This window comes from Lactuca sativa, chromosome 5 (genome assembly GCF_002870075.4).
Source record: "Lactuca sativa cultivar Salinas chromosome 5, Lsat_Salinas_v11, whole genome shotgun sequence".
Classification (NCBI taxonomy): Eukaryota; Viridiplantae; Streptophyta; class Magnoliopsida; order Asterales; family Asteraceae; genus Lactuca; species Lactuca sativa.
The window spans coordinates 293,892,647-293,916,240 of NC_056627.2; the positions used below are offsets into that span (position 1 = coordinate 293,892,647).

Below are 23,594 nucleotides of genomic sequence, written 5' to 3' on the forward strand. Positions count from 1 at the left end.
CTCCTTATCTTAACACACCATAACACATAAAGAAGTGGTGTGTACATGATATAACATATATTACGTGGGCATTAGCCTGACGTGGGTAAGGGTGTTGGGGTAAAAGTGTTGAGTATGGGTCATACTCTCCATATAATTTTGTTTGTCACATCATATCTTATGTCATCTTTATATAATTTCATATTAGCTAGGAAATACTCACCATGTCATTTTAATTTCCACATCAGCCTTTCCACGAGGTTTTTGACCTATACCTAGCAGTTTAAACATCATATGGTGTTCTTCAAACAATTAAATATTGTGAAAGGATTTTTTTTTCTAACGACCAGGTTGAATTATATTTTAGTTACAACAAAATTAATGGTATGTGGTAAATTTCATGGTTTTTATTTAAGTTACGAATTTAGGAGAATATGTTAAATTAATCTTATACCTTATCTTATGATATATATTAGGGACTATATAATAAAGTCTAGTGTTATTAAGATGATACATTTGTATTGTAATTACAAAATGAGCGATGCATACGTATCCCAAACTCTAACAGAATTTCCCACCAGAAACTTACAAGAAATATTTTCAATTTCTTTTTTCCACAAACACAATTCCTGAAATTTGTAGAACCTGCACTGCTCTGTTATTCTCCATTCTGTGCATTTCGTCTCCACCAAGAATGGCGTCAATCATCCCCAAATGCTTCTCATTCATCATCCTCATCATCAACATGATGCTCTTTTCTCTAATTTCATCAGCGCTATCTCAAAGTAAATCACCGCCATTTTATTCTTTGTTTAGATGCTTCTTCATTTACTCATATCATTTGTTTTGTGATTATTACCAGGTCCGACATACATGGCGTTCGTCGTTAACGCAACAGCTCTTCCGCCGGAGGACTCTTTTGACTACATAGTAGTCGGCGGTGGCACAGCAGGTTGCCCATTGGCAGCGACGTTATCAGTCAATCACCGTGTCTTGCTTCTTGAAAGAGGCGGTGTTCCGCACATCAACCCTACCATCATGAGACAAGAGGGTTTCATCCCCACTCTCCGGCAAGTCGACCCATTCCACTCCGCCGCCCAAGCATTCACTTCCGAGGAAGGCGTTCCCAATGCTCGTGGCCGGATTCTTGGCGGCAGCAGCGCCATTAACGCCGGATTTTATAGTCGAGCAGACGATGAATTTTATGATCGATCGGGGATCAATTGGGATCCGCTTTTGCTCGAGCGTTCTTATCAATGGGTTGAGAAATCCATCGTGTTTGAACCCCAGCTACAGTTGTGGCAAACTGCCCTTCGTGATGGATTATTGGAAATCGGTGTTCAACCTTATAACGGATTTACGTTAAAACACTCTCTTGGAACCAAGATCGGTGGTTCTACCTTCAACAGCTCCGGCCATAGACACAGCGCCGCTGATCTTCTGAATCTCGCTAGAGAAACAAATATCAAGATCGCCGTCTATGCAAGCGTTGAGAGGATCTTATTCGCTGCTTCAGATTCTCCTGAGTCCAAGGAGAGCGCCATCGGCGTTGTGATTCGTGATAGTGCTGGCTATTTTCACCATGCACTGCTAAGGGAGAAAGGAGAGGTCATTCTCTCCGCCGGCGCCATTGGTAGCCCCCACCTGCTTCTCTTGAGTGGCGTCGGACCACGCTCGTACCTTTCTTCTTGGGGCATTCCGGTGGTAAATCATTCTCCGTTTGTTGGGGAGTTTCTGTATGATAATCCACGAAACGGTATATCGTTTGTGTCACCTAAGCTACTGGAGCATTCTCTCATACAGGTGGTGGGCATTACTGATTCCGGTGCTTATCTCGAAGCATCATCCAACGTTCTCCCTTTTCCTTCTCCTGTACACTCTATCTTCATGCGATCTTCATCGTCTCCGTTGTATTTTAGTGTCGCCAGCATCATGGAGAAGACCATCGGCCCTCTATCTGCCGGATCACTTCGTTTGGCGTCCACAGAAATCAGAGTTAACCCAAACGTACGTTTTAACTACTTCAGCAACCCGGTGGATTTGCAGAGATGTGTAAACGGAACGCGTAAGGTTGGTGAGTTGCTTAGAAGCCAGGCGATGTCTAGTTACAGGTTCCTGGGATGGTCTGGTGCAGAGTTTAGATTCATGGGTCTGCCATTGCCGGCAAACCAAACAAGCGATGAGGAGATGAGTGATTTTTGCCGGCGGACTGTGAGCACAATATGGCACTACCATGGCGGATGCGTGGTGGGGAGGGTGGTGGATCCAAATTTGAAGGTCATCGGTGTTGATTCTCTTCGAGTAATTGATGGTTCCGTTTTCTCAATTTCACCTGGCACCAATCCACAGGCTACTGTTTTAATGCTTGGGAGGTAAGTTTTTTTTAGCTTGTGTTGTGTCTTGAATTGGAGTTTGAGTTTGACTGACACTGACACCACCATTGTTGGTTTGTAATTATTGCAGGCATATGGGTTTGAAGATTTTGATAGAAAGAATGCAAAAGGCAAACACTTGATTTTGATTTCCTTGTTATGTTAATATTACACATTTACACCCTTGTTTGTTGTATTCATTCATTCATGGCTTCTGTTACTGATGATAGATATTCAAAATTTCATGTTGGAAATGACATTAATGACACAAAATTTTATATCATGTAATTAGAATTGTGACTTGTGAGTTAATAAAGCCACTATGGTCTGATGCTAATTGTTATTTGTGAATTCTTGTTCTGAGCAAGTTGACGCTTGTAATGTACTTTTATTTAGTGGATATGAAATAATAGGTGGTTTTAAACAGAAATTAGTGGAAAATATATAGGACAAACTTGGGGGAAATAACAGATTTAATGAATAAACTTATATTTTAATTTTTACTCATCATAAAAATGCATATAATTTGCAGCTGATTTAGTCTACATGTACGATGCTAGTCAAACTTACAGTAAACTGCCTATGCCAGTATAAAAGGCAATGTACAATGCTATTTCCCGCAATTTGTGCAGATTTTTGTGGTTTGTCAAGTAAAGTAAAGAAATTTATGCAAAATGATAGATCAGCTTAGATACCATATAAAATGCAACATTACAGTTCATAAAGCTCAGTTACATGAAAATAAAAATGTAACAAGATCCCGGATCAATTCACACACAATTCCCTTCATCATAACAATGCCTAACATAACTTGCAAATCTTGTTTTAAGCCTACACTGATGCAAATGCTCCTCATCACTTTCCCCTGAACACAATGAAAAGAAATGGATTTTAAGCACATTGTAATATTGGAAACTAAAAATGGATAAAAATTTCACACAAACAGAGACAACAAGTGACATACGAATTCATCATCAGCGTAATGTTGTCCCCTTTTAGTAGAATCCTTCCTGCACATCCAAAAAGTTAGAATTTAGAATAGAAATAACGATGGGAAACTAATCTAGAGAAAGATGAAAATATATCATTGACAAACCTAGTGGCTTTCTGGTCTTCTTCTTAATGCTGACTTCTTCAGCCTCATCAAGAACCAAATTCATGTACTCATCAAACCCCTACATCAAACAAATAAACACATAACTTTTCAAGGGATAGTATGCATCATGTTGTTCTGTTGAAAGAGAAAAAGGCACACTTTGATTCTTGATTTACCATTTATGCATATCCATTATCAAAAGAGAAAAGGAAAACAAAGGCATATTTTGATTCTTAATGTTATGGGTAATACTTATCAATCTGAATTTAACATCCATTCACTTACAAAGCTAAATGTAGTTAACAAATCCCCTAGAAGGTTTCATATGTCCATATAAATTTTGAAGAAAGCAAACCTTTGACATCATAATCAAAGTCTGTAAGGTCAAGAGGGTATCATTTACTACCAGTCAAGCCCTAAAACCCGAACCACAGATATCATTTGCTACTGGGGTCGCTCAAATTCTACAGGAAACAGGTCTTAAGGACTAGAAAGAAAGTTCATGGAAAAACATACGATTATGCGGCCTTCAATCCTCAAGTCCTTCTGCTCAAATAGCCATATCTGAATACGAGCTTTCTGTTTCGCAAACAAAACATAAAGTAAGGAAATCATCCAGCAAGGTGTAAGAAAATCAAAAGGAAAAAGCTTGCAGGAACTTACACTCTGGAGGAACCTAAAGATCAGATTCTGAAGCCAAGGAGTAAAGAAAAATATTGAAATTGCATTAGTAATTAACCGATGAAAGAATTAGGGTAAGTTGTTGAGGTATGAGAAATACATACGATCGGTTGGGTCATGATCCTCTGGACTTTGGTCGCCATGGCTGCTGTTGTTGTGGATGTCCTCTCCTTTGATTGATAACGCAGCCGCAGAGACAACCCTAGAGAGCTCTTACGGGAGAGAAGACTGAAGTGAGCCCTTGTTTCTGGTCAACATTTACAGTTTCCCCCGCTCCTTTTATTCTTCTTTTAGTTCGTCTTTCGATTATTCTTGAATAAGTAACACGAATAGTCCTTGTGTTTTGCTCTGTATTGCGTTTTTGGTCCTTCTTAATGCTCTTTTTTTCAATTGGACCGTCCTTATATGGCTTTGCTTTGATTTTGTTCCCGACAAACTTGAAAATACTATTATAACCTTATCTAATTTTTTAAATAGTTGTATAATTAATTTAATTGTTATACATTATTTAAATCATGTGGTCGCACCACCCACCATTCACATGACCTTCCTCATCTCCCTTCACTCAATACACATTTCATACAACTCATACAAAATTATGAAACATGTCACCATGCTTGCATCTATTAATGTATCTCATATTGGTGAGAAATTGTTCTATAAGTGACTATATATGTTGGAATCTTCTTTACTTCATAAGAGTTATTTTGGAGATATGATATCGGATCTCATATATATCTTACATGTTATCATTATCAAATTTTAGCATCTTGTAGTGGTTTGACACATATCTGCATCTATACACATTGAGCCTCTATCACTCTGAGGAGTGTCAATGTACCCCATATTAGTGCGACATAATCATATAAATGGCTAAATATGTTGGTGTCCCCTCTTTTCATAAGAGCTCTTTTGGTAAAACAATGTATTTTGGACTCCACAATATACCTTACAGCATCCGACAACGACTTGACCAAAATATACAATTGTCTCGATCTCTCCACCATGCTCTCGAGCTTTCTAGTAGGGAAATTATATTTCCACTTAAGAAATTTATTCATCCACATAAAATGTATGTATTACTGATTTGTATGATAGCTATAATGATATTGTATTTTATATGGATGGATCAATTTCTTAAGTGGAAATATCATAGTAAATTAGAAGTAACACACAGGGGTTTCAAACAATCAATAACTAATGAAATTAAGAACAAAACAAGATTATGTAACCCAAAACAAAGATCCATGACGGTTATCTTACTTCATAATAGAATTTATGATTTCAAATAATAATGAGTATTTAATAAATTGGGGTTTAAAACATGCAATGATTATGTAATAAATTTGAAGCAACAAAAAGTGGTTGTAGAACTGAACTTGTGATTTCCATGATTCCCCACACGAAAACCAAACTCAAGATTTAAAACCCACCTTTCTTGCAGTAACGATGATAGACAAGAGTAGAGTATACTGGAGAGGATTAAATGGGGAAATGGGGTGAGGAGATGGGTATTTTGGTGATCAAATATTCGCATCCAGGGTGGAGGGTTATAGGGGTAAGAAGGGATAGGTGAGATAGGGATGTCCATGTTAAATTAGATAAGAGTGGGTGAGGATGGGTTTGTCAGTGATCCTCGTCAATATTGTAGTGGTGGTGGTAGGAAGGTTGTGGCGTTGTAGGGTTACCGATTTCTCGTTGATATAATAGAGGAAGGAGCCAAATGTGCCATCGGGATTCATTAGAGAGAGAGAGAGAGAGAGAGAGAGAGAAAGGGTAATAGAGATCGCTAAAAGCTATAGGAAAAAATATAAATCTACACCCAAGTTTACCTTGCAAAATGATAACTAGATAATGGTTCTCCGTCATACTAATTCCAAATTTCCATTCTTCTAGAGTCCCAAAAAGCGTATCAAAGAGGTTATGCCCTCAATAGCTTCACACTGAATCCTAGGATACATGTCACAATAATAAAAGAATACATAAAACAAAAGGGAAAATGACCTAGAATGGTAACCAACTAATGGTTTTGTTCATATTTGGTCACTTTTTTTTCATACACAATATACTATCTAACTTGTTGTTTGTGTTCATCATAACCATTTTGACCGGCTATGATAATCGGTCAAAAGGGTTATGGTTTACACAAACAACAAGCTAGATAGTATATTGCATACAAAAAAAGGAAAAGAACAAAATATGAACAAAATCAATAGTTGGTTACCCTCCTGAGTCATTTTCCTTAATATTAACAATCTCTTTCCTCCTAGACTAGGTTTGAATCCATCCGCCTCTACTTCTTTATTTTTCTTTTAACAATTAATTTTATGCCACCGCCCCCTCTCAAACTTTTGTTTTTATAATTTACACCTAAATTTTAATTTTTTTACAAATTTGGTAAAAAAAAGCTTTTTAATATGTGACACCCGATTCAAGGTACTCTCATTTTGACCCTTGGTATGTAAATGTTTTGCAGTTTTAGTCCATAGGGGGGTAGTTTTGCTAATTCCGAAAAACCTGTAGTACGCAGGGTGTACTCCTTATACGATGGACGTACGCATGAAGGGGACAAACCCTAACATTTAGGGTTTGGACCTTATTTAAAAAACATTATGACCCCTTATTCTCTCATTTCTCAGTCACCATTCCACTTAGAGTGCACTTTCGAAACTCTAGCCTTCTTTAAAGAGATTTGACCCTCTTGTGTGTGTTTTAGTATGTATTGGTGAAAGTTGAAGAAGAAGAGCTTGGAAGAAGGAGCTTTGATCAAAGGATAATTTTTAGATCCATATTTCTCACATCATTTACAGCTTCATTAAGGCATAAAGCTTGGAACCTTCTCCTTGTTTGCTTAGAGCAAGTCTTTATGAAGTTTTTGTCCCTTTTTAGTCGTATTATGAGATCTAGTGAATTCCTTCCACTCCAGGAGTTAGGAGTTTCTTCTCTTGATGTTTGTGCGGTCCTTAGTCCATAAAGTTAGCATCTTGATGGTTGTGGATCAACCATGCATGTGTTTAGGTCATTATAGAGATAGTAGAATGCTAAAAGTGAGGTTTGGGGTCCTTTTGAGCCATGCAAAGGCTCCAAGTTCATAACTTTATGGATTAAGACGTTTAATAAGACTTGGATCTGAAATTTGGGCTTTGGGGTGCAAGTATTAATCACTTAAGGGTAAAAGTGCTTAATGGGCACGTACGTTGGGCATACTTATGTGTATGTTGCGCGTACGCTGCCCGGACCCGATCATGCAAGGTTTAGTAGTACATTGGGTGTACCTATCTCGTACGCATTGTGTACTTAGGATTTTTGGAGTATGCGGGGCGTAAGCCTGAGTACGACGGGGTACTTGGCTGCCTTTGACTTATGTTGACTTTTTTCGGTTTGGGATACTTTTGGACTAGAGGAGTTTTGGGCCCTGTTGAGCCATTAACCTTCTGACTTTGGGCCTTCTTGGATGTAGGCCTATGATGGGTTTTGGGCCCATTTAGGAAGTTGGGACATATTGGGCTTTTTGGTGTTATTGGTTTAGGCCTCGGTTTTGGGCCAAGCATGGAAATGGTAAAATGGACTTTTACCCTGAGTGTTGGACAATCGGACTAGGATTCCAGCTATGGGTTGTGGACCAATTATTAATTGGGTTTATTTGATTAGTTAGCGTGGGGAGTTTCTGGATCATCAGACCGAGCTTTTATCTGAGATATTTAGCAGCTTGAGGTGAGTTTCCTCAATGTGTTCATCGGGTCAAAGGCATCAATGCCGGCCCATGATTTATTATGATTAGGATGCTAGTTGTATGTGTGACTCTGCATGTATGATATATGTTATGTATATCGGGTGGGGCCTGATTATTATCTTGTATGTCATTTATCTTTGTGATTCTTGCATGTGTTTATGTGTTTGTATGTATAACGGACGGGGCCCGATGTCGGGTGGGGCTTGATGACGGTCAGGGCCCATTATTTACTGATCGATCTGTTACGAGCGGGGCTCAATGGCGGGCGGGGCCCATTATATGTTTAATATGTATGGTATGTGGTGTTTTGGGGAACTCACTAAGCTTCGTGCTTACAGTTTTCAGTTTATGTTTCAGGTACTTCTGGATCGAAAGGGAAGAGCCCGGGATAATTGCATCTCGCACACCATGTTGTTCCGCATTCTATTTGACTCTGATGTAACTGGATGATTTTGACATGCTAATTTCATTATGGTTTTTATGAAAATGTTTTGGATGATGGTTTATTTGTTATAAAAATGAAAATTTTGGATCACCAGACCGAGCCTTTATTTGAGATATTCAGCAGCTTGAGGTGAGTTTACTCAATGTGTTCATCGGGTCAAAGGCATCAATGTCGGCCCATGATTTATTATGACTAGGATGTTAGTTGTATGTGTGACTCTGCATGTATGATATTTGTTATGTATATCGGGTGGGGCCTGATGATTATCTTGTATGCCATTTATCTTTGTGATTCTTGCATGTGTTTATGTTTTTGTATTTATAACGGACGGGGACCCAATGTCGGGTGGGGCTTGATGACGGTCAAGGCCCATTATTTACTAATCGATATGTTACGAGCGGGGCTCGATGGCGGGGGCGACCCATTATATGTTTAATATGTATAGTATGTGGTGTTTTTGGGAACTCACTAAGCTTCGTGCTTACAGTTTTCAATTTATGTTTCAGGTACTTCTGGATCGAAAGGGAAGAGCCCAGGATAAAATATTGCATCTCGCACACCATGTTGTTCCGCATTTTATTTGACTCTGATGTAACTGGATGATTTTGACATACTAATTTCATTATGGTTTTTATGAAAATGTTTTGGATGATGGTTTATTTGTTATAAAAATAAAATTTTTGGTCTTAAATTTTGGGTCATTACATAATAATTACCCCACTTTTTAGTTATAACTTTGGTCCATTTTAATGGATGTTATAGATGTGATACAAATATGTTTACAATCTTTCCTTAATTCTTTAAAAAAATTCTTTTTTTTATATAAGTAAGACTTTTTAAAACAAAAATTACAACTTCTTTTAATTTTTTTTTTTTTTTGAAAAAACATCATTTTTTGTCCCTGTATTTTTTTCTAGATTTGAAGTTTAGTTCTTAAGTTCAAAAAATTTCACAAATGATCTTTATGCTTTCAAAACTTTTGATGTTTGGTCTTTAAGCTTCATTTCATTAAGTTTTGTCCGTTAAGTGAAGGACATTTTCATCATTTCACTACTATATGAACAATTTATAAAGTTTTGTCTTATTTAAAAAAAAATGAAATATAATTATTTAATATAAAGTCTCTCTCTCTCTCTCTCTCTCTCTCTCTCTCTCTCTCTCTTAAACCTAATAGCACCAACGGCTTCACAACCACTTCTCAATCGAACAACTTTCATCTTCCTCGTTTGCTATCACCCATCCTCATCAACAAACACCCACCACTCGTCTCCTTAACACCGACATCAATATCTCCACCATCATGCCCATCGTTCTCATCCTCAAATACACACAACAACAAAGAAGCATCAAAGTAGTACGATGCCCTACAGATTCATTGACCGGGAAAGCGTTTAAAGCCAAAATTCTCAAAGAAAATGGCGGATCTAGGGTTCTTTAATTAACACAAAGCATAGAGAATAGAGAAGGGAGAAGTTGTAGTGGAAAGGCGATGGTAGGAAGGGAAGATGAAAGATTCAGATCACGATCCATCAAAGGTTTATGGAGATTATTTTATGGGTGAAAAAAGTGAGTAAAACAAGGGTAAGGTTGTCGATTTCTTTGCACATAAGTTAAAATAAGATGAACATAGAAGATGAAGGTTTGGCATATAGAGAATCCAAAATGATGTCGATTTCTTCACTATATGTCTCTCTGTATTTGTGTGTTTTGATTTTTAGTGTATATGTGTGTGTTTTGTTGCGGGGAAGGGAGAAGGGGGAGTGAAGGGGGTGGTGGTGGATTCTTTCTATGACATTGTCACTGTTTATTTGGTCTATGTATTCACCCATTCCTCTTACTCTGCCCTTTCATTCATGTTTCAATTTCAGTTTCCCCACCTAGGATTTGTTAAGAAACTGATGATTCCTCCCTGCAATGTTTGTTGATATTGAGCGATGGGAATGACGATTTAAAAATTGACGATGAAGTGTTGATATTGAGTGATGGGAATGACGGTTTTTCTAAAGCAATTGGGTTAAAGTCGGATCTAAATAATAATCATTTTGACCGGTTATCACATTTGTTAGTCGGTTAAAAGGGTTATGATAAACACAAATAATAAGTTAGATGGTATATTGCATATTTAAAAAACAAAAAAAATATATGAACAAAATCAACAGTGGATTAGCCTCTTGAGTCATTTTTCCAAAACAAAATGTCTCGTAGGATACATAAGTTTGGACAAAAATCTTACTTTTTAAATGTTTGCCAAGATACATGCTCGAATCTTTCATAGTTATGTAATGCAATGAAGTACAATACATGAACACTATAAATATTCATATCATAATTAGTTTTCTTTTATTCCATACCAGAGCATGAATGGAAGAACAAATCAAGCCATGATGGTGCTTGCCGTTGACCCGAGGGTTTAAACTTACCTTGATGGACTCCATGAAATCCTAAGGGTTTAACTTTACCTTGACGGATTCCATACGGATTCCATAGACAACTACCATTCCAATAGTGTTTGTCATTTCCATTACCAGAGAGACCTGTTTAATTCATTATCTTTATCATATTCAATGCACAAAATAAAAGAGACAAATACATTCCAATGAAAACATGACCATAACAAGTACATTTTTTGCAAAAAAAAAATCCAGTCTCTTGACTGAACCTCCAGTTTTTGTTAAACACAAGGACCAAATTTCTGAACCTCCAGTTTTTGTTGAACACAAGGACCAAATTTGTTTACTCTAACAACCAATGGAGAATGTTACCATAGATCACATACGAAAAACAAAACAAGCCCCTCAACGTAAAGATACTAAAATAATTGTCTGCAAAATAATGTTATCTTATATAAATCTCTATACCCTACAAAAAACAAGGATCTATTTAGTTCATCGGTACCAAATATTGTTTGTACATCTTTATTATAGTATATGTCATTGTCATTCCTTTTCCCATACTAAACAGAATTAAAACAATCGACATCATACTCGGTAAAAATCTGGAAAAAAATATAATTGCATCTATCCACCCACACTTGTGAAAGAATACCAAAAAAAATTGCACTCAAAAGTCATAAAAAATAAAGAAAGGAGACAAATTTACATGCTCAAATGCTAAAGCTCCCTCTACTGGAGAAACATAAAGAAAGAATTCCTAAACTTGTAATGCCCATATCTAACACAATGATATTATATGAAACGGAAAGAAAAGAAAAGCACGAAAAAATGAAAATATTCTACAAAAGAAATGTTGGTGAGAAAGAGATATACAAACAAAACAATCAAGAACTCCCATGAGATCTGATGGAGGATATGGATTGTGCTGAAACAGACGCAGTTGGACTGCTTAGATCTCTTTCCCCATTTGCTATTCTTGGCTTCCCGCTCAACCTATCTATTGCTTCTTGACTTATCTCACCAAACCACTCATCCTCAGGTAGTACACTGCCAACCAAAAAAAAAAAAAAAAAATCCTACCATTATTACTCATGTAATCATAAATATTTTGATAATTTGTATTTGTAACACTCACGCATATGGATCCACTCCCGTTGCAGCAAAGGCTGCAAGTGCTTTAGATATGATTTCGTTCACCACTCGGTTTAAATTCCGCGATAGGTAACGCCCTTGCGCAGCAAACGACAGCACAAACTTCATATCCAGATAAAACTGCAAATTTCCATCGCATAACATAAACAAATATTCTATTTCTCACAAATACCCGTTTTGTAGTCTTTTGTCCATAATCATGATCATATCACCATGTAATGTACCTGTTGAAGACCAAGAGGACCTAAAGGCCTTGGTCCTTCCTCAATATCGTCCCAAAAAGTTTGGTCTTCTGAAAGCCACAAAATCACAGTCTCCGTAAGCCTCATAAACAACATTGTCGAAAAACGTTCCCTTCCAACAAACATTTCTGCTGCTATTCCAGACATCCTGTAAAGCTTTGCATAAAGTTCCTGAACAACACCAACCAATAAAACCAACACTTAGCAATTCTGATTTATATATTACAAATAATTGATTTAATATAATCTAAGTACCTGAAAAACAGGAGAAGGGAACCATTCGATTTCCTCAACATTTCCATCCATGTGTATATACATATCAGCAGTAAGATGACTATCACCCTCTTCAGTGAAAATAAGATCTAATGCATGCTGCCTGCAGAAACTATCCTTCAATCTATCTACAATACCTGCAAGCCGTCTCTTCCATTCCCTTTGCTCAGTGTTCCGATTTTGCCCTGAAGGGCGTCTACGAGGGTCGTCTTTGTAAATATTTTGACCTTGACCTTGTGGGGTAAGTTTCATGGCTGCACGAGGCAACAATTCATCGGCTAACAAAGATGCATTCGCAAGCAACGCCATTTGTTGGGCTTCAGTCTCTGCCATCCGGACAATTTTACCCCCAGACCCTTCGTAGCTTCCTTCTTCTTCCATGGACCCCGGGAGTGCTCTTATCAACATGCTCACATAAGAGTTAAACACCTGAAACAACCCCTCCAACATTTTCCCTCCCAACTGCATGCTCAAAAGCGGGCCCACATCCTCGAAGAAATCCTGAACCATCACATTGAACCTTTGAGCACTGCTCGAGAGCTTATGGTGTTGAGATGTTACGGATGTTGTGGACCTTCCGGAAAGGCGTGTGACACCTGGCGAATTGGAAAGATCCCAATCATCGGCTGCAGCTAAAGCAGCTGTACTTTCTTCGATTCGTTTTAGATTCGCATCGAGTGCTTGTTCGACACTCGGTCTAAAAAGTTTTAAAAGAACAGGACAAAGTGCTAACCCACGAGCTTCAAGCAATGTACAATGTCCTAAAGCTATTTGTACACATTCAGCAGCAGCCCTAAGTCCACCAGCAGCAGCAGATGAAGCTAACGCGTGTCTCTTCACAAGAACAGCAAAGTCCTCAACTTGTTTTGTAGCCCACATCACAAGCTCAGAGATATACGCAGGTTCTTTACCAAAAATAGCATTTGAATCCGTTGCTGTTTGTGCAATAACAGAAAAAACTAACTGTGAAATGGCAGCTGTGTAGGCTCCACCATATGAAGTGCTTGAAGGGCGAAGGTTCTGCATGTTGGATTGAAGTCTTTGGTAATGTGCTTGAAGGAGTAGAGTATGGGCGTGGGGCCCATCTCCTAGTTTTTTAAGGGCGCTAATAGCTGCACGAAGCTCACTGCCACGTGTTGTGGGTTGAGAGGCGGCTTCTGAAAGCTGATTGGCTAATCTTTGTCTGCATTCTGTTATGGCAGTTTGGAGGGAGGCTAAAACAACAGGACTTAGTGAATTGTTTCCTTTTGCTTCTGAAGCTATGCGTTCGCCTTCATCTAGGGTGGATAAAGCTTCTTCTACTCTTCTTTCAGCTAATAAAACATCAAGAATATCGGGAAATTCGATTAACCAATTTTCTAAGTCTGAAGGGTCTCTGTCTAGATCGGGAGATAAACCGGAACCTTCCGGAAGAGTGATGGATAAAGAATCGACATGGACCCCATCAGCTAGACCGTGGATTATGGTGGCTTGAGTGGATAGTAAGTTTCTTATGGACAGTAGTTCGCCTTCTAAATCTGATATCTCTTTTGATGTGCTGAAATTTTTTGAATTTATACCAATATTAGTTACCATTTTGGATTAAGATTATAAAGTGAAAGAGAGGACCCACCGTATGAATGCAGTATAATTAGCGTATACACTCCTTCGCATTTCCTCTGCAGAAGCTTTCTTTAAATCCAAAAGATATGAGCATAATTGTCTTATCTCCTGTGAATGAGGTACATGTGAGTTATATTGAAGCAATATATCAATAGAATGGAAGATGCGTTATAGTATGGGATTGAATAATTACTATTAATAGCTGAACAGCGAAAAGAAGCAGACAAATCGAACTTTTTTTGGAAATAGTTACGATCTTGACAAGATATTACGATTCTTGGTATAGCATATATCCATCACTTTAACACAGATTACAAATATGACTTGCAGTATTATAATGAGCCATGTCAAACAAACACGAACACAAGAAGCACACGGATACCTAATCAGATATATCGAATTGATATACATGTTGTAACAGATTAAACTAGTTGGAACTAGAGGGAGTGGATCCAAGTATCATATGGACCTAGTATTGATACATCTGATGGTGAAATGAACATTAGTTAAAACTTAGAACTAGAAGGGGTGGCTTCAAGTATCATATAGACCTAGTATTGATACATTTCAAGGTGAAATGAACAATCTTATAATGATGATCCGAACCTACTAGCTGTTCTAACATGGATGAAGTCCTGGTTGATCATAAGCAGCTATCCTCACAGCAAATAAGGCCAATGCTCAATAGCACAACAATAACTAGAAATAAAGATTCACAAATGCGACTTTGAAGTATAGATGAATTGTTATATAGACTATAATTATCGAGATATTTTGAACTTGAAGAAAAAATATTCAGGCAACGTTATAACAATGGACAGAATACCTACAATTTCTCACAAAATTGTCCTAAAATTAGAATTGTAAGACTGCGCATGAAGCATTTTGGGCGATACTGACCTTCTCGTTCAAGGAATTACACTTGGAGTTGACAAAGCCATCGGCGTCGAACTTATCGGACTTGAATATGTTGAGATTTTCCTCGAGCTTGGGGCCGGTTTCCTTGGAGTTAGCTTTTACAGGGGCGCCTCCTCTTGACCGAGATGACAGCTTGGAAGACATATCGCTGAGTAAAAGAAGATCGAAGGAACGAGAATCTAGGGCTGGAATCAGATAGGTGTAAAGAAGACGATTATAAGAGACGGAAGTCGTTTGCTGAATGAATCAAAAGCTCAGATCTGAATTTGTGATGATTGTATGAGGGTAATGAATCGGCATCGAAGAGACAATTATGAAATGATGATGGATCAAGGATCAAAGCGGTGGCTGGCTACGCCGGATATCCACCTCAGAGAGAGAGAGAGAGAGAGAGAGAGAGAGAGAGAGAAGGTTAGTTGGTTTAAGACTTTAGACGATGTATCTGCAAATTATTGCTGGGTTTGTTTCATTTTATTTTTATTTTATTTTAGACTTTTCTCTTTCGCTTATTGAGAGACTGTTGTTTGTTGTTACTCGTTAGGACGATTTTTATTTTTTATTTTTCCAGTATTGCTTTGCTTCGAAGGATAATTTTTCTAGAGTTACGTTTTTATTTGAACTTTTGAAGCTTTTTAATTATTATTTTTTTAATTATTTTTATATTGATTTTGGTCAAATGAGTTGGTAATTGGTATTCAGAATCCAACCAATATTTGGTGTCAGTGAGTTGTTAAATAATACATATTCCATACTAAAGAAAACCTCGCATTTCATCAAAATGCAATCTGCTTGTAATTTTACATAGGAAAAAGTAACACACAAAATCCATTCAAAAATGACTAAAAAATTTATTATTGCCAACATTTTTCAAGAAACAAGGCCTCAATATTCAACAAGCATGACCTTGATCAACTTCAGTAAAAATTGCAAAATGTAACATCTTCCTGCCTTCATTCATCAGGAGAATCCGACCGAATAGCTGTTCAATAGACAAAAACAAAGAGTCAGAAAAATCTATTCGAAGATATAAACAAACTATATTACATTAACATCAAAAAAATCAAAGCATAAATCCAATAAGAATTCATTAGGGATTAAGATGATACATGGGGAAACAAAGGGAATAATGATAAATCAAAAAGAGATGTTATGAAGATTAATGGCCAAATACATTAAGATATTTACGTGAAAGGGAAAAACCATGGAAAAAATAATGTGTGTGAACTCTTAATAGTACATTGCTATTACAAAGCTGTTTCTAACCATGTATGTGATTGTGGATTAGCATGTGTGTGTTAGATGATTTCAGCTCGAAGGATAGCATCAAATTCCTAATGCTCAGTTTGAGTATATGGAATTTTAATATATGGAATTTGAAGATACAAATTTGCCCATTACCAAAATACAAAATATAGGTGCCAAAACATGGCTTATTGAGTTCAGGAAACCATATTATTACAATCCCAAACATAGAAAATGCCAAATAGCCTCCAAATTGACATAACAGCTATGGAACTTTTCACAATCGACATGGAAAAGCTCATTTCTTTTTCTCCTGATTCTTATAGGAAAGAGAGAATAACTGGGATCATGACATAATGGGAATGATCCAATAAGTTTATCATCTGTTGACATTAGCATAATTGCAGGTTCCAATTTGTGTAACCAATCATACATTTATAATCACAGAAAGAAAGAAATTGCCTAGACACAAAACTCCATCACGATCATCGAATGAGGATTAACACAAGCAGAATATAATCAACAATAATCGCACCGTGGAAGAAACCCTAGATCTAGGAGACTTAGAAATCGAAATAATTGGGAAAAACTTAAAATAAGGATAGGAAATTACTAGGTTTCTCAGGTTTGCCATCGGTCCATTTGGTGCTGGAGAAATGGACCTTCTCCCGACTGATAGCTTCGGACTTGTAGGGTTCCTTGAGACAGTTCCTCACAAGGCTGGCACATATGTTCGAATACGATATATAAGTCATCCCGGCTGATCTCCAAAACGGCACAGCAGCGGTTGAAGCCATGACAATCCTTCTTTCTTTTTCCGTAGATGTGTGTGTATATGTATATTTGGCCAACAGGTCGTCTGCTCGATCTCTCCCAATATCTCCGATAAATTGAACGGGGATGACTGCATCGAAATTTTGAGGACAAACCCTCAAGTTTATAAGGAGTCTGCTTTTCGACCCTTAATAATGTTCCGCACAATAACAAACCCTGGACTTTGAATTTAAATGATGATATGTATCATATTAATATCCTAAAATATCATTAAATCTCATTAAATGAACATTAAATGTTACGCATGTGACCATTTCATTGGTTAGGATGATGTGTAGGAACAAAAAATAGGAGGATATTTAATTTCTCTTCGACTTTTTCTCCAAAGATTAATGGATTCTTTTCACTTTAAATTTAGAGTTATTCACCAAAATGAAAAAAAAACTGGAACTCAAATATCATCATACAACCATGCTTTCAAATTATATCCCAAAATGATCATTTGGTTTGTTAACTATTCATAAAGTTTGTCAATGTGAAAGATATATACCCAACTGAAAATATATATCATATTATGTGTCTTTGCAATTCAAACATCATGTAGATTTTTTACTGCAAACTCAAAACATGATATCTCGTTCTTGTTTCACAACTTAAGGAGCCAACTTAGGCGAGCAAGCGAAGAACACGGAAATGAAAACGTCATATGAAGATATGAAATAGTTTGATGAACACAAAGATGTAAATAAGATATGTTTACCTTAGAGGTTCGAGATAACAATTATTTACAATAGATTGTGCAAAACTATTCTATATCAAAAACTCTTACATCTCCACTAACTAATGCTCCTATATATATGCATCAAATAAACACTAGAATTGAATCATAAGTCGACGGTTCATAATTGCAAACCTAAGATTAAATACAATTCCGAAATCGGAACTAAAATACTTAATTCAGAATCTAAGAAAAGACATTAAACATTACAGACACATACAACTAGACACTATCTATATCCGAACTCTAACAATCTTCCCCTTTGTGTCAAGTTGTTGTAGTGGTATTTTCTTCGGTTTTCTGTACAGTTTCAAACACTTTCGGAATAGTATTCAATAAAGTATGTTGAATAACTATCCACCATTTGATCATGTCTGAAATACACTTTATATCTCCTTCTTAATTTGACTTGTTCGCTTCAGCCTTTGCAATAATTTGATTTAGAATATAAGTATAATACAAGTGTTTATCCCATAAGAACACCATGCAATGCTTTACCACTTCTTTCTCCTTTATCTTGTAAGCAATTCCCCATTGTTTATTTTCAATAAATCCAAATTGAAATTGATCAACTTCATCAGGAACTGTGAATGGTTTCAAATTTGGCTTCCGATTAAGAACATTTGCAATTTCATTATCCATCTTTGCAATTTCAAGGATATATTCCCGAATCATTATTCTCAAAAACTGTAATATGGGCCCATACTTCACAACATCCTTTCCAACGATATTGAACAATGAAATCCAATCATAAGGATTCAAGAATGGAATATTAGCCAACGAAAGTTCATGTAATGTCTGACCGTGACCTCTATAAACCTTCAAACCTAATAGAACTCTTTTATTTTTTAATTATTAAAATAAATAAATAGGTATTTTTTTTAAAAAAGAGGGATATATTTTTTTTCAAGTGCAAAAATGGTCCCTTAGAAGTGAAAAGACAAATATACCCTCATATGAGAGGCACATGAGGGGTTAACAGCAACAAGTTAACGGAAGTTAAGTCCGAGGACTAATTCCACATACAGATCATTCCAAAAGGACCGTGAATCCAAAAAACTTGGGGTTTGGACTAAAACCCCAAAAAATTGCATACGACAAGGACCATTTTTGCAATTTTGTCTTTTAAAAAAAACAATAAACAAATAAAGTTGTTTTGAAAAGACTAAACTGCAAATTTGGTCCATGTGGTTATCAAAAAAGTGTGCAAGGAGTCCTAAAAGTTTCCAACTTGCACCATTGGTCCAAAATTACAAACTTTTTGTGGATTTGGTCCTTGAACAATTTGAAATGACTCTTTTACCCTTTCCATTTGCTTTTTCTATTTTCTTTATTAATTTCAACATTTAAATATTTAGAAAAAAATAAAAACTAAAATCCTACCCCATCCAACCAATCATTCCACCGGTATCCCCCTCTGTCTAGTAAACCTCTCATTCTTTCTCTCTATATCCCTCTCTCTCTCTCATGCACACACATACACACACCAGTAACTCAATCATACGAGACCAAACCATCTTCCGCCTCTAGCCAATCCTTCACTGACGACCACTTAATATCGTGTATCCGAGTTCTTTACCCAATCGACACCTGGATTCTTCTCCAACTCTTTTGACGACATACATGGCAACTCTATGGGGTTAATTTTACCCTTGATGGTGTACCATGCTTCTACTAGCTATTGGGTCGCTTGATTTATCTTCCCGAAACTTGTTTCTCCGATCACCACAAAAACTTGGTAGTTAGTAATTCTTTTTTTTTTTTTTTCAGTTTGTCAGGTTCAGTGAAGGGTCTTTAGGGTTTTTAGAGAGGGTTTATGGTTTGATTTCGAGATCGAAGATGAAGGCTTTAGGGTTTTCAAAAGCGATCAATGGGGTAACGGATGATTTAAGGTTTGATATTTCCAAGTGTTCTTGATGTTTTTATTTTGATTTTCGAAATAGGTTTGATGAAGAAACGAAGATGAATGATCAAATTGTTTCTTTGAAGAAGATGAATTATCGAAGTTGATAAACTAAGATGAAGGATCGAGATGTTAAAACATGTACTGATTTTGATGATTTTGTAATGGAGATTTAATCAAATTGATTTTTTATTTTGTGAAGATTGTAGTTTAGTTGAATTGTAATAGAGATTCCAATTATGTTTTCTCTTTCTCTCTTTTTCTCTAAATCGATGATCCAAACCATCTAGGTTTAGTTGGGTATTTGTTCAGCTGGATTTTATGTTCTTATGTATGTGTGTAATTTAGGATTAGCACGTGATGGGTGGTGAAGAAAAAGATGAGAAGGAATGGAGAGAGAAAGTGGGGTACGATAGAGAAGGGTGGTTTTAATCATCGATGTTGGTGTTTTGAAAGGATGAAATTTTGCAACAAATATGTCGGATTCAAACAATAATAGTGAGAAAAATTTGGGTTTTTTTGCTTGAATGTTGTGTGTGTGTGTGAGAGAGAGAGAGGGAGAGAGAGAGAGAGAGAGAGAGAGAGAAGAGAGAAGGTGGTCCCAGTTTTATTATTTCTTTATTTTTAATTAATATATTATTAAGGAAAATATAAAAAATACAAAAAAGAAATTAAAAGGGTAAAAATCGTCCTTTAAGGTTTTCCAAGGATCAAAATCACTGAAATTTCTTAATTTTAGGATTAAAACCACATAATTTTTTTAATTTTAGACCATAAGATTACCCCCATAAGTGCATATGGACGAATGGATCACACATTTTAATTAAAAATAAATAAATTAATATTTGTGGCCTAGGCCACATGGACGACCCAGGTTCACAAAAGTTCACCAAACTTTTTCTTGCCATGTGTTTAACAATGAAAGGGTAGTTGTATATTCTTTTTTTAGATTTAGATTTTTAGATTACGGTTATTATCTTTAAAAATCCAACATTATCTTAATAAAAAAAATTAAAAAATAGTTAAAATACTAAAATTCATGATTTTTTTTTTTTCTCTATAAATAGAGTATAATATTGATATAGTTCATATCTCATCTTAACTCTTCGTTTCTAAACCTTTTTTATTTATTTGATACTATGGATCCAAATTTCGTTTTAAATCTTGACGGTCCTCAAGATTATCAAAATTTTCAAGGTTATGAAAGCTCTCAAATATTTCCAAATCTCAATCAATTCCCTGTCACTGAAAATATTCAAACTTCACAAAATACTAGAAAAATCCAAGAGGCGATAAATGGGATGCTGATGAAGATATCACTTTAATGTCAGCATATTGCATCGTTAGTGAATATAAGCGTCATGGAAAAAACCAAAAGAAAACATCAATATGGGCACAAGTGAAAGAGCTATAAGATGCAAATCAAGCAGAAAACCCAGGAAAGTTTGGTAATAAGAACATAGCTTAAATGAAAGGTTGTTATAAACGACTTAATGAAAGTGCTGGAAAATAGGTTGGTGTTAATCGAGAAGCATATAGAAAAAGAAGAATTGGAATGAGTATGAAAGATGTTGAGAATGAAGCTCATAAGTTATATGAGACAAGTGGAAGCAAGTTCAATGACACGATTCTTTTTAATGAGGTTATGTGTAAGCATCGAAAATGGGATCTACAACTAGATCATGATGCAACACGATCACATCCTAAATATGAAGTGGATGATGAAGAAAGTGGTGGTAGCACAAAAAGATCAAGGTCTACTAAAGAAGGAGACTATTGTGTCCAATCCAACACAGAAGGGGCAAGTATTGGTGGTTCAACAATTAAACGTCCAACAGGTAGAGATGCAGCTAAAAGAAAAGAAAAAGGTAAGTCTTTAATTGAAGTTGTTGCAGAAATTTGTGTGATGAGGCTTAGTAGAGATAGTGAAGTAGAAGTAATGAAAAAAAAAAGACTCGGCTTGGATCAACAAAGGGAGCAAAAAACGGATGAAAGGGAGCTAATAAAGATGCAGAGTTTGCATTTGAACACACTCCTACAAAAGGAGCAATTGTCGCCTGAAGAAGAAAACATGAAACGTTTTCTAATGTGTATGTTTTATGGAAACTAATTACAGTTTAGTGTTGTAACGTCCGGTTTCTGGTACGCATTTATTTACAAATTATTCATTTTTATAGAGCTACTCAATGAGTTGGAAGCCCTAGACTCGTCGAGTAGATTTGAGTCTTGGATACGGGATTTCAGCCACCTACTCAACGAGTCAAGAGCCCTTGACTCGGTGAGTAGGTCTGTCAGAGTGAACCTCTAATTTCGGGGTTTTGCACCCTATTTAAGCATCTTAATCTCCACCCCTTGGCCTCATTTCCAGCCTCCTTGTCCTAAACCCTAATCCACGAAACCCTATAGCTTTATTTGAGAGTGTGATCCATTTTGAGTGATCTCTGTGCACTTTTGAAGCTTGTGGAAGAAGAAGATAGAAGGCTCAAAAAGGAAGGAGTAGATCTAAGAACTACACTCCATTTGCTGCATTTCTGGTAATCAAGTCTCTAACTTGATCATTCGTTTCTTAGATCTATTTACTTCCATTTTTATGAGGGTTTTGGTTCAAGAACCTTGGTCTTTGGGATTTGGACGTCCAAAGTGACTTACATTTTAGATATGGGATCTAGAAGGGGTTCCATGGCATAAAGATGCAAACTTTATGACCATGGAAGCCCCGTGCAAGCTTAAAAGCGCTATTATGGTCTTTTTAGCCCTAAAAGGCCATGCATGGAAGGAAAGCTTGGAACTTTACGTGTCCAACTGATGTCCAAGGCCTAGATCCATTTTAGTGTGCTTTGGTTTAAAATATTATGGATTGTGGACCAAGATCTATGTTATAGAGAGTTAGGGTTTGAGCTAAACCCATATAGAAGGACTAATAGCGGGTAAAGTTGGAAACTTTACCCTTATAAGTGTATTCCCAGTGTGTAGGAGAAGTATGGAGTTTAGATCTGAAGGGTAGGAGCTTAATCCATTGAGATGGCTCAACCAGATAGAGGAACTCGGCGATTCCATAAAGGGACTCGATGTGTTTAGTTAGTTTGTCCCGTTTTAGCTTCAGGTAGAACTCGCCGAGTTGGTGAAGGGATTCGACAAGTTAAATCAGTAGATTGCGACTGTGAGTAGCCTGGGAACTCGACAAGTCAGGGAGAGACTCGACGAGTTAGATCGCGATTTCAGGTTCTAGGACTCGACGACTTGATGGAGCAACTCGACGAGTTGGGTCAACCATAATATTGAATTTGACCCAAGCGTTAACTTTGAACAGGGGTAAAATGCTCATTTTACCCTAAGTAGGATTATCGGATTTTGATTAAGTGTTATTATGAAATTGATAGCCGGGGAGTCGTCGGAGCAGCTGTCAAAAATTCCCTACACGAGATTTCACAGCTAGTATACGAGGTGAGTTTTCCTCCAGTAGGACGAGTCTAAGGCACCAAGGCCGACCCGTATATGCATGTTTAGTAGCCGAGTGTGGGAGAGGCCCGTGTCTCTCAGTTAGTCGAGTGTGGGCAGGGCCTATATCTCGTAGTTTAGTTTGAGTATGGATATATGATTGATTGATAGATATAGCTATAAATGTTGTCTGTGTGATACTGGTATGTATGTTTAGTAGCTGAGGGATCACACACACACTACAAGTTCCTTGGTTTTATCCTGGCCCCTCTTGAATCGAGTATGGATCCTCTGCTTTCAGTAATACGGGCCCATACTACCTTCCACATCTATCCGTACTTCCTCAAGAGTTGCCTTGACTCCACCAAGTCCCTTTCACTACTACTACTACTCCCAGCACTAAACTCATCCTAGGCTTACCCTATGTAAACCTCAGACCTAACCAGTCCTCAGCTGCTGAAGGTCTCCTTGTAATGCCAATTAGTCATCAGTTGAATACCATCACATGTAACGAGGATCGGATAATCCTTTGAGTAGAGGACTCATCCCTACAACGGTTAGGACTCAGACAAG

The 23,594-nt window shown here is 36.9% G+C and overlaps 5 protein-coding genes across 5 annotated transcripts; 2 read left to right on the top strand and 3 right to left on the bottom strand.

Annotated features, from left to right (window-relative positions):
• Positions 1–349: 349 nt before the first annotated feature.
• On the top strand, positions 350–2,696 carry LOC111910381 ((R)-mandelonitrile lyase-like). The gene is made up of 3 exons (XM_023906225.3): positions 350–764; positions 842–2,351; positions 2,443–2,696. Exons 1-3 carry the CDS (start codon positions 674–676, stop codon positions 2,492–2,494), a joined length of 1,653 nt encoding a protein of 550 aa, XP_023761993.1. The 5' UTR covers positions 350–673; the 3' UTR covers positions 2,495–2,696.
• A 319-nt stretch (positions 2,697–3,015) lies between these two features.
• LOC111910382 (uncharacterized) lies at positions 3,016–4,392 on the bottom strand. The gene is made up of 6 exons (XM_023906226.3): positions 4,233–4,392; positions 4,111–4,137; positions 3,964–4,026; positions 3,448–3,526; positions 3,316–3,361; positions 3,016–3,216 (listed from the first exon to the last, which is right to left on the bottom strand). The coding sequence occupies exons 1-6, from the start codon at positions 4,269–4,271 to the stop codon at positions 3,207–3,209; spliced, it is 264 nt and encodes an 87-aa protein (XP_023761994.1). The 5' UTR covers positions 4,272–4,392; the 3' UTR covers positions 3,016–3,206.
• A 6,968-nt stretch (positions 4,393–11,360) lies between these two features.
• On the bottom strand, positions 11,361–15,332 carry LOC111910383 (exocyst complex component EXO84B). Its single transcript, XM_023906227.3, has 6 exons — positions 14,869–15,332; positions 13,979–14,076; positions 12,349–13,903; positions 12,076–12,264; positions 11,835–11,971; positions 11,361–11,746 (listed from the first exon to the last, which is right to left on the bottom strand). The coding sequence occupies exons 1-6, from the start codon at positions 15,028–15,030 to the stop codon at positions 11,584–11,586; spliced, it is 2,304 nt and encodes a 767-aa protein (XP_023761995.1). The 5' UTR covers positions 15,031–15,332; the 3' UTR covers positions 11,361–11,583.
• A 303-nt stretch (positions 15,333–15,635) lies between these two features.
• LOC111910384 (ATP synthase subunit epsilon, mitochondrial) lies at positions 15,636–17,024 on the bottom strand. The gene is made up of 2 exons (XM_023906228.3): positions 16,742–17,024; positions 15,636–15,865 (listed from the first exon to the last, which is right to left on the bottom strand). The coding sequence occupies exons 1-2, from the start codon at positions 16,923–16,925 to the stop codon at positions 15,837–15,839; spliced, it is 213 nt and encodes a 70-aa protein (XP_023761996.1). The 5' UTR covers positions 16,926–17,024; the 3' UTR covers positions 15,636–15,836.
• Positions 17,025–19,314: 2,290 nt separating this feature from the next.
• Positions 19,315–21,693, top strand: LOC111910096 (uncharacterized). Its single transcript, XM_023905886.1, has 5 exons — positions 19,315–19,365; positions 19,451–19,572; positions 19,624–19,657; positions 20,860–20,982; positions 21,097–21,693. Exons 1-5 carry the CDS (start codon positions 19,315–19,317, stop codon positions 21,691–21,693), a joined length of 927 nt encoding a protein of 308 aa, XP_023761654.1.
• The last annotated feature ends 1,901 nt before the right edge of the window (positions 21,694–23,594 follow it).

Excerpts from the sequence above, each read along its gene's own strand:
- LOC111910381 (XM_023906225.3), top strand. The coding sequence starts at position 674 with ATGGCGTCAATCATCCCCAAATGCTTCTCATTCATCATCCTCATCATC. Across the intron at positions 765-841 it reads TTCATCAGCGCTATCTCAAA|GTCCGACATACATGGCGTTC; the intron begins GTAAATCACCGC and ends GATTATTACCAG. Across the intron at positions 2,352-2,442 it reads ACTGTTTTAATGCTTGGGAG|GCATATGGGTTTGAAGATTT; the intron begins GTAAGTTTTTTT and ends TAATTATTGCAG.
- LOC111910382 (XM_023906226.3), bottom strand. The coding sequence starts at position 4,271 with ATGGCGACCAAAGTCCAGAGGATCATGACCCAACCGATC. Across the intron at positions 3,527-3,963 it reads GGATTGAAGGCCGCATAATC|GGGTTTGATGAGTACATGAA; the intron begins GTATGTTTTTCC and ends TGTTTGATGTAG. Across the intron at positions 3,362-3,447 it reads GAAGACCAGAAAGCCACTAG|GAAGGATTCTACTAAAAGGG; the intron begins GTTTGTCAATGA and ends TTGGATGTGCAG.
- LOC111910383 (XM_023906227.3), bottom strand. The coding sequence starts at position 15,030 with ATGTCTTCCAAGCTGTCATCTCGGTCAAGAGGAGGCGCCCCTGTAAAA. Across the intron at positions 12,265-12,348 it reads TCCCTTCTCCTGTTTTTCAG|GAACTTTATGCAAAGCTTTA; the intron begins GTACTTAGATTA and ends GGTGTTGTTCAG. Across the intron at positions 11,972-12,075 it reads GTCCTCTTGGTCTTCAACAG|TTTTATCTGGATATGAAGTT; the intron begins GTACATTACATG and ends GGAAATTTGCAG.
- LOC111910384 (XM_023906228.3), bottom strand. The coding sequence starts at position 16,925 with ATGGCTTCAACCGCTGCTGTGCCGTTTTGGAGATCAGCCGGGATGACT. Across the intron at positions 15,866-16,741 it reads TGGCAAACCTGAGAAACCTA|CTATTCGGTCGGATTCTCCT; the intron begins GTAATTTCCTAT and ends TCTATTGAACAG.
- LOC111910096 (XM_023905886.1), top strand. The coding sequence starts at position 19,315 with ATGGGGTTAATTTTACCCTTGATGGTGTACCATGCTTCTACTAGCTAT. Across the intron at positions 19,573-19,623 it reads GGGGTAACGGATGATTTAAG|GTTTGATGAAGAAACGAAGA; the intron begins GTTTGATATTTC and ends TTTTCGAAATAG. Across the intron at positions 20,983-21,096 it reads AAACATCAATATGGGCACAA|GTTGGTGTTAATCGAGAAGC; the intron begins GTGAAAGAGCTA and ends GCTGGAAAATAG.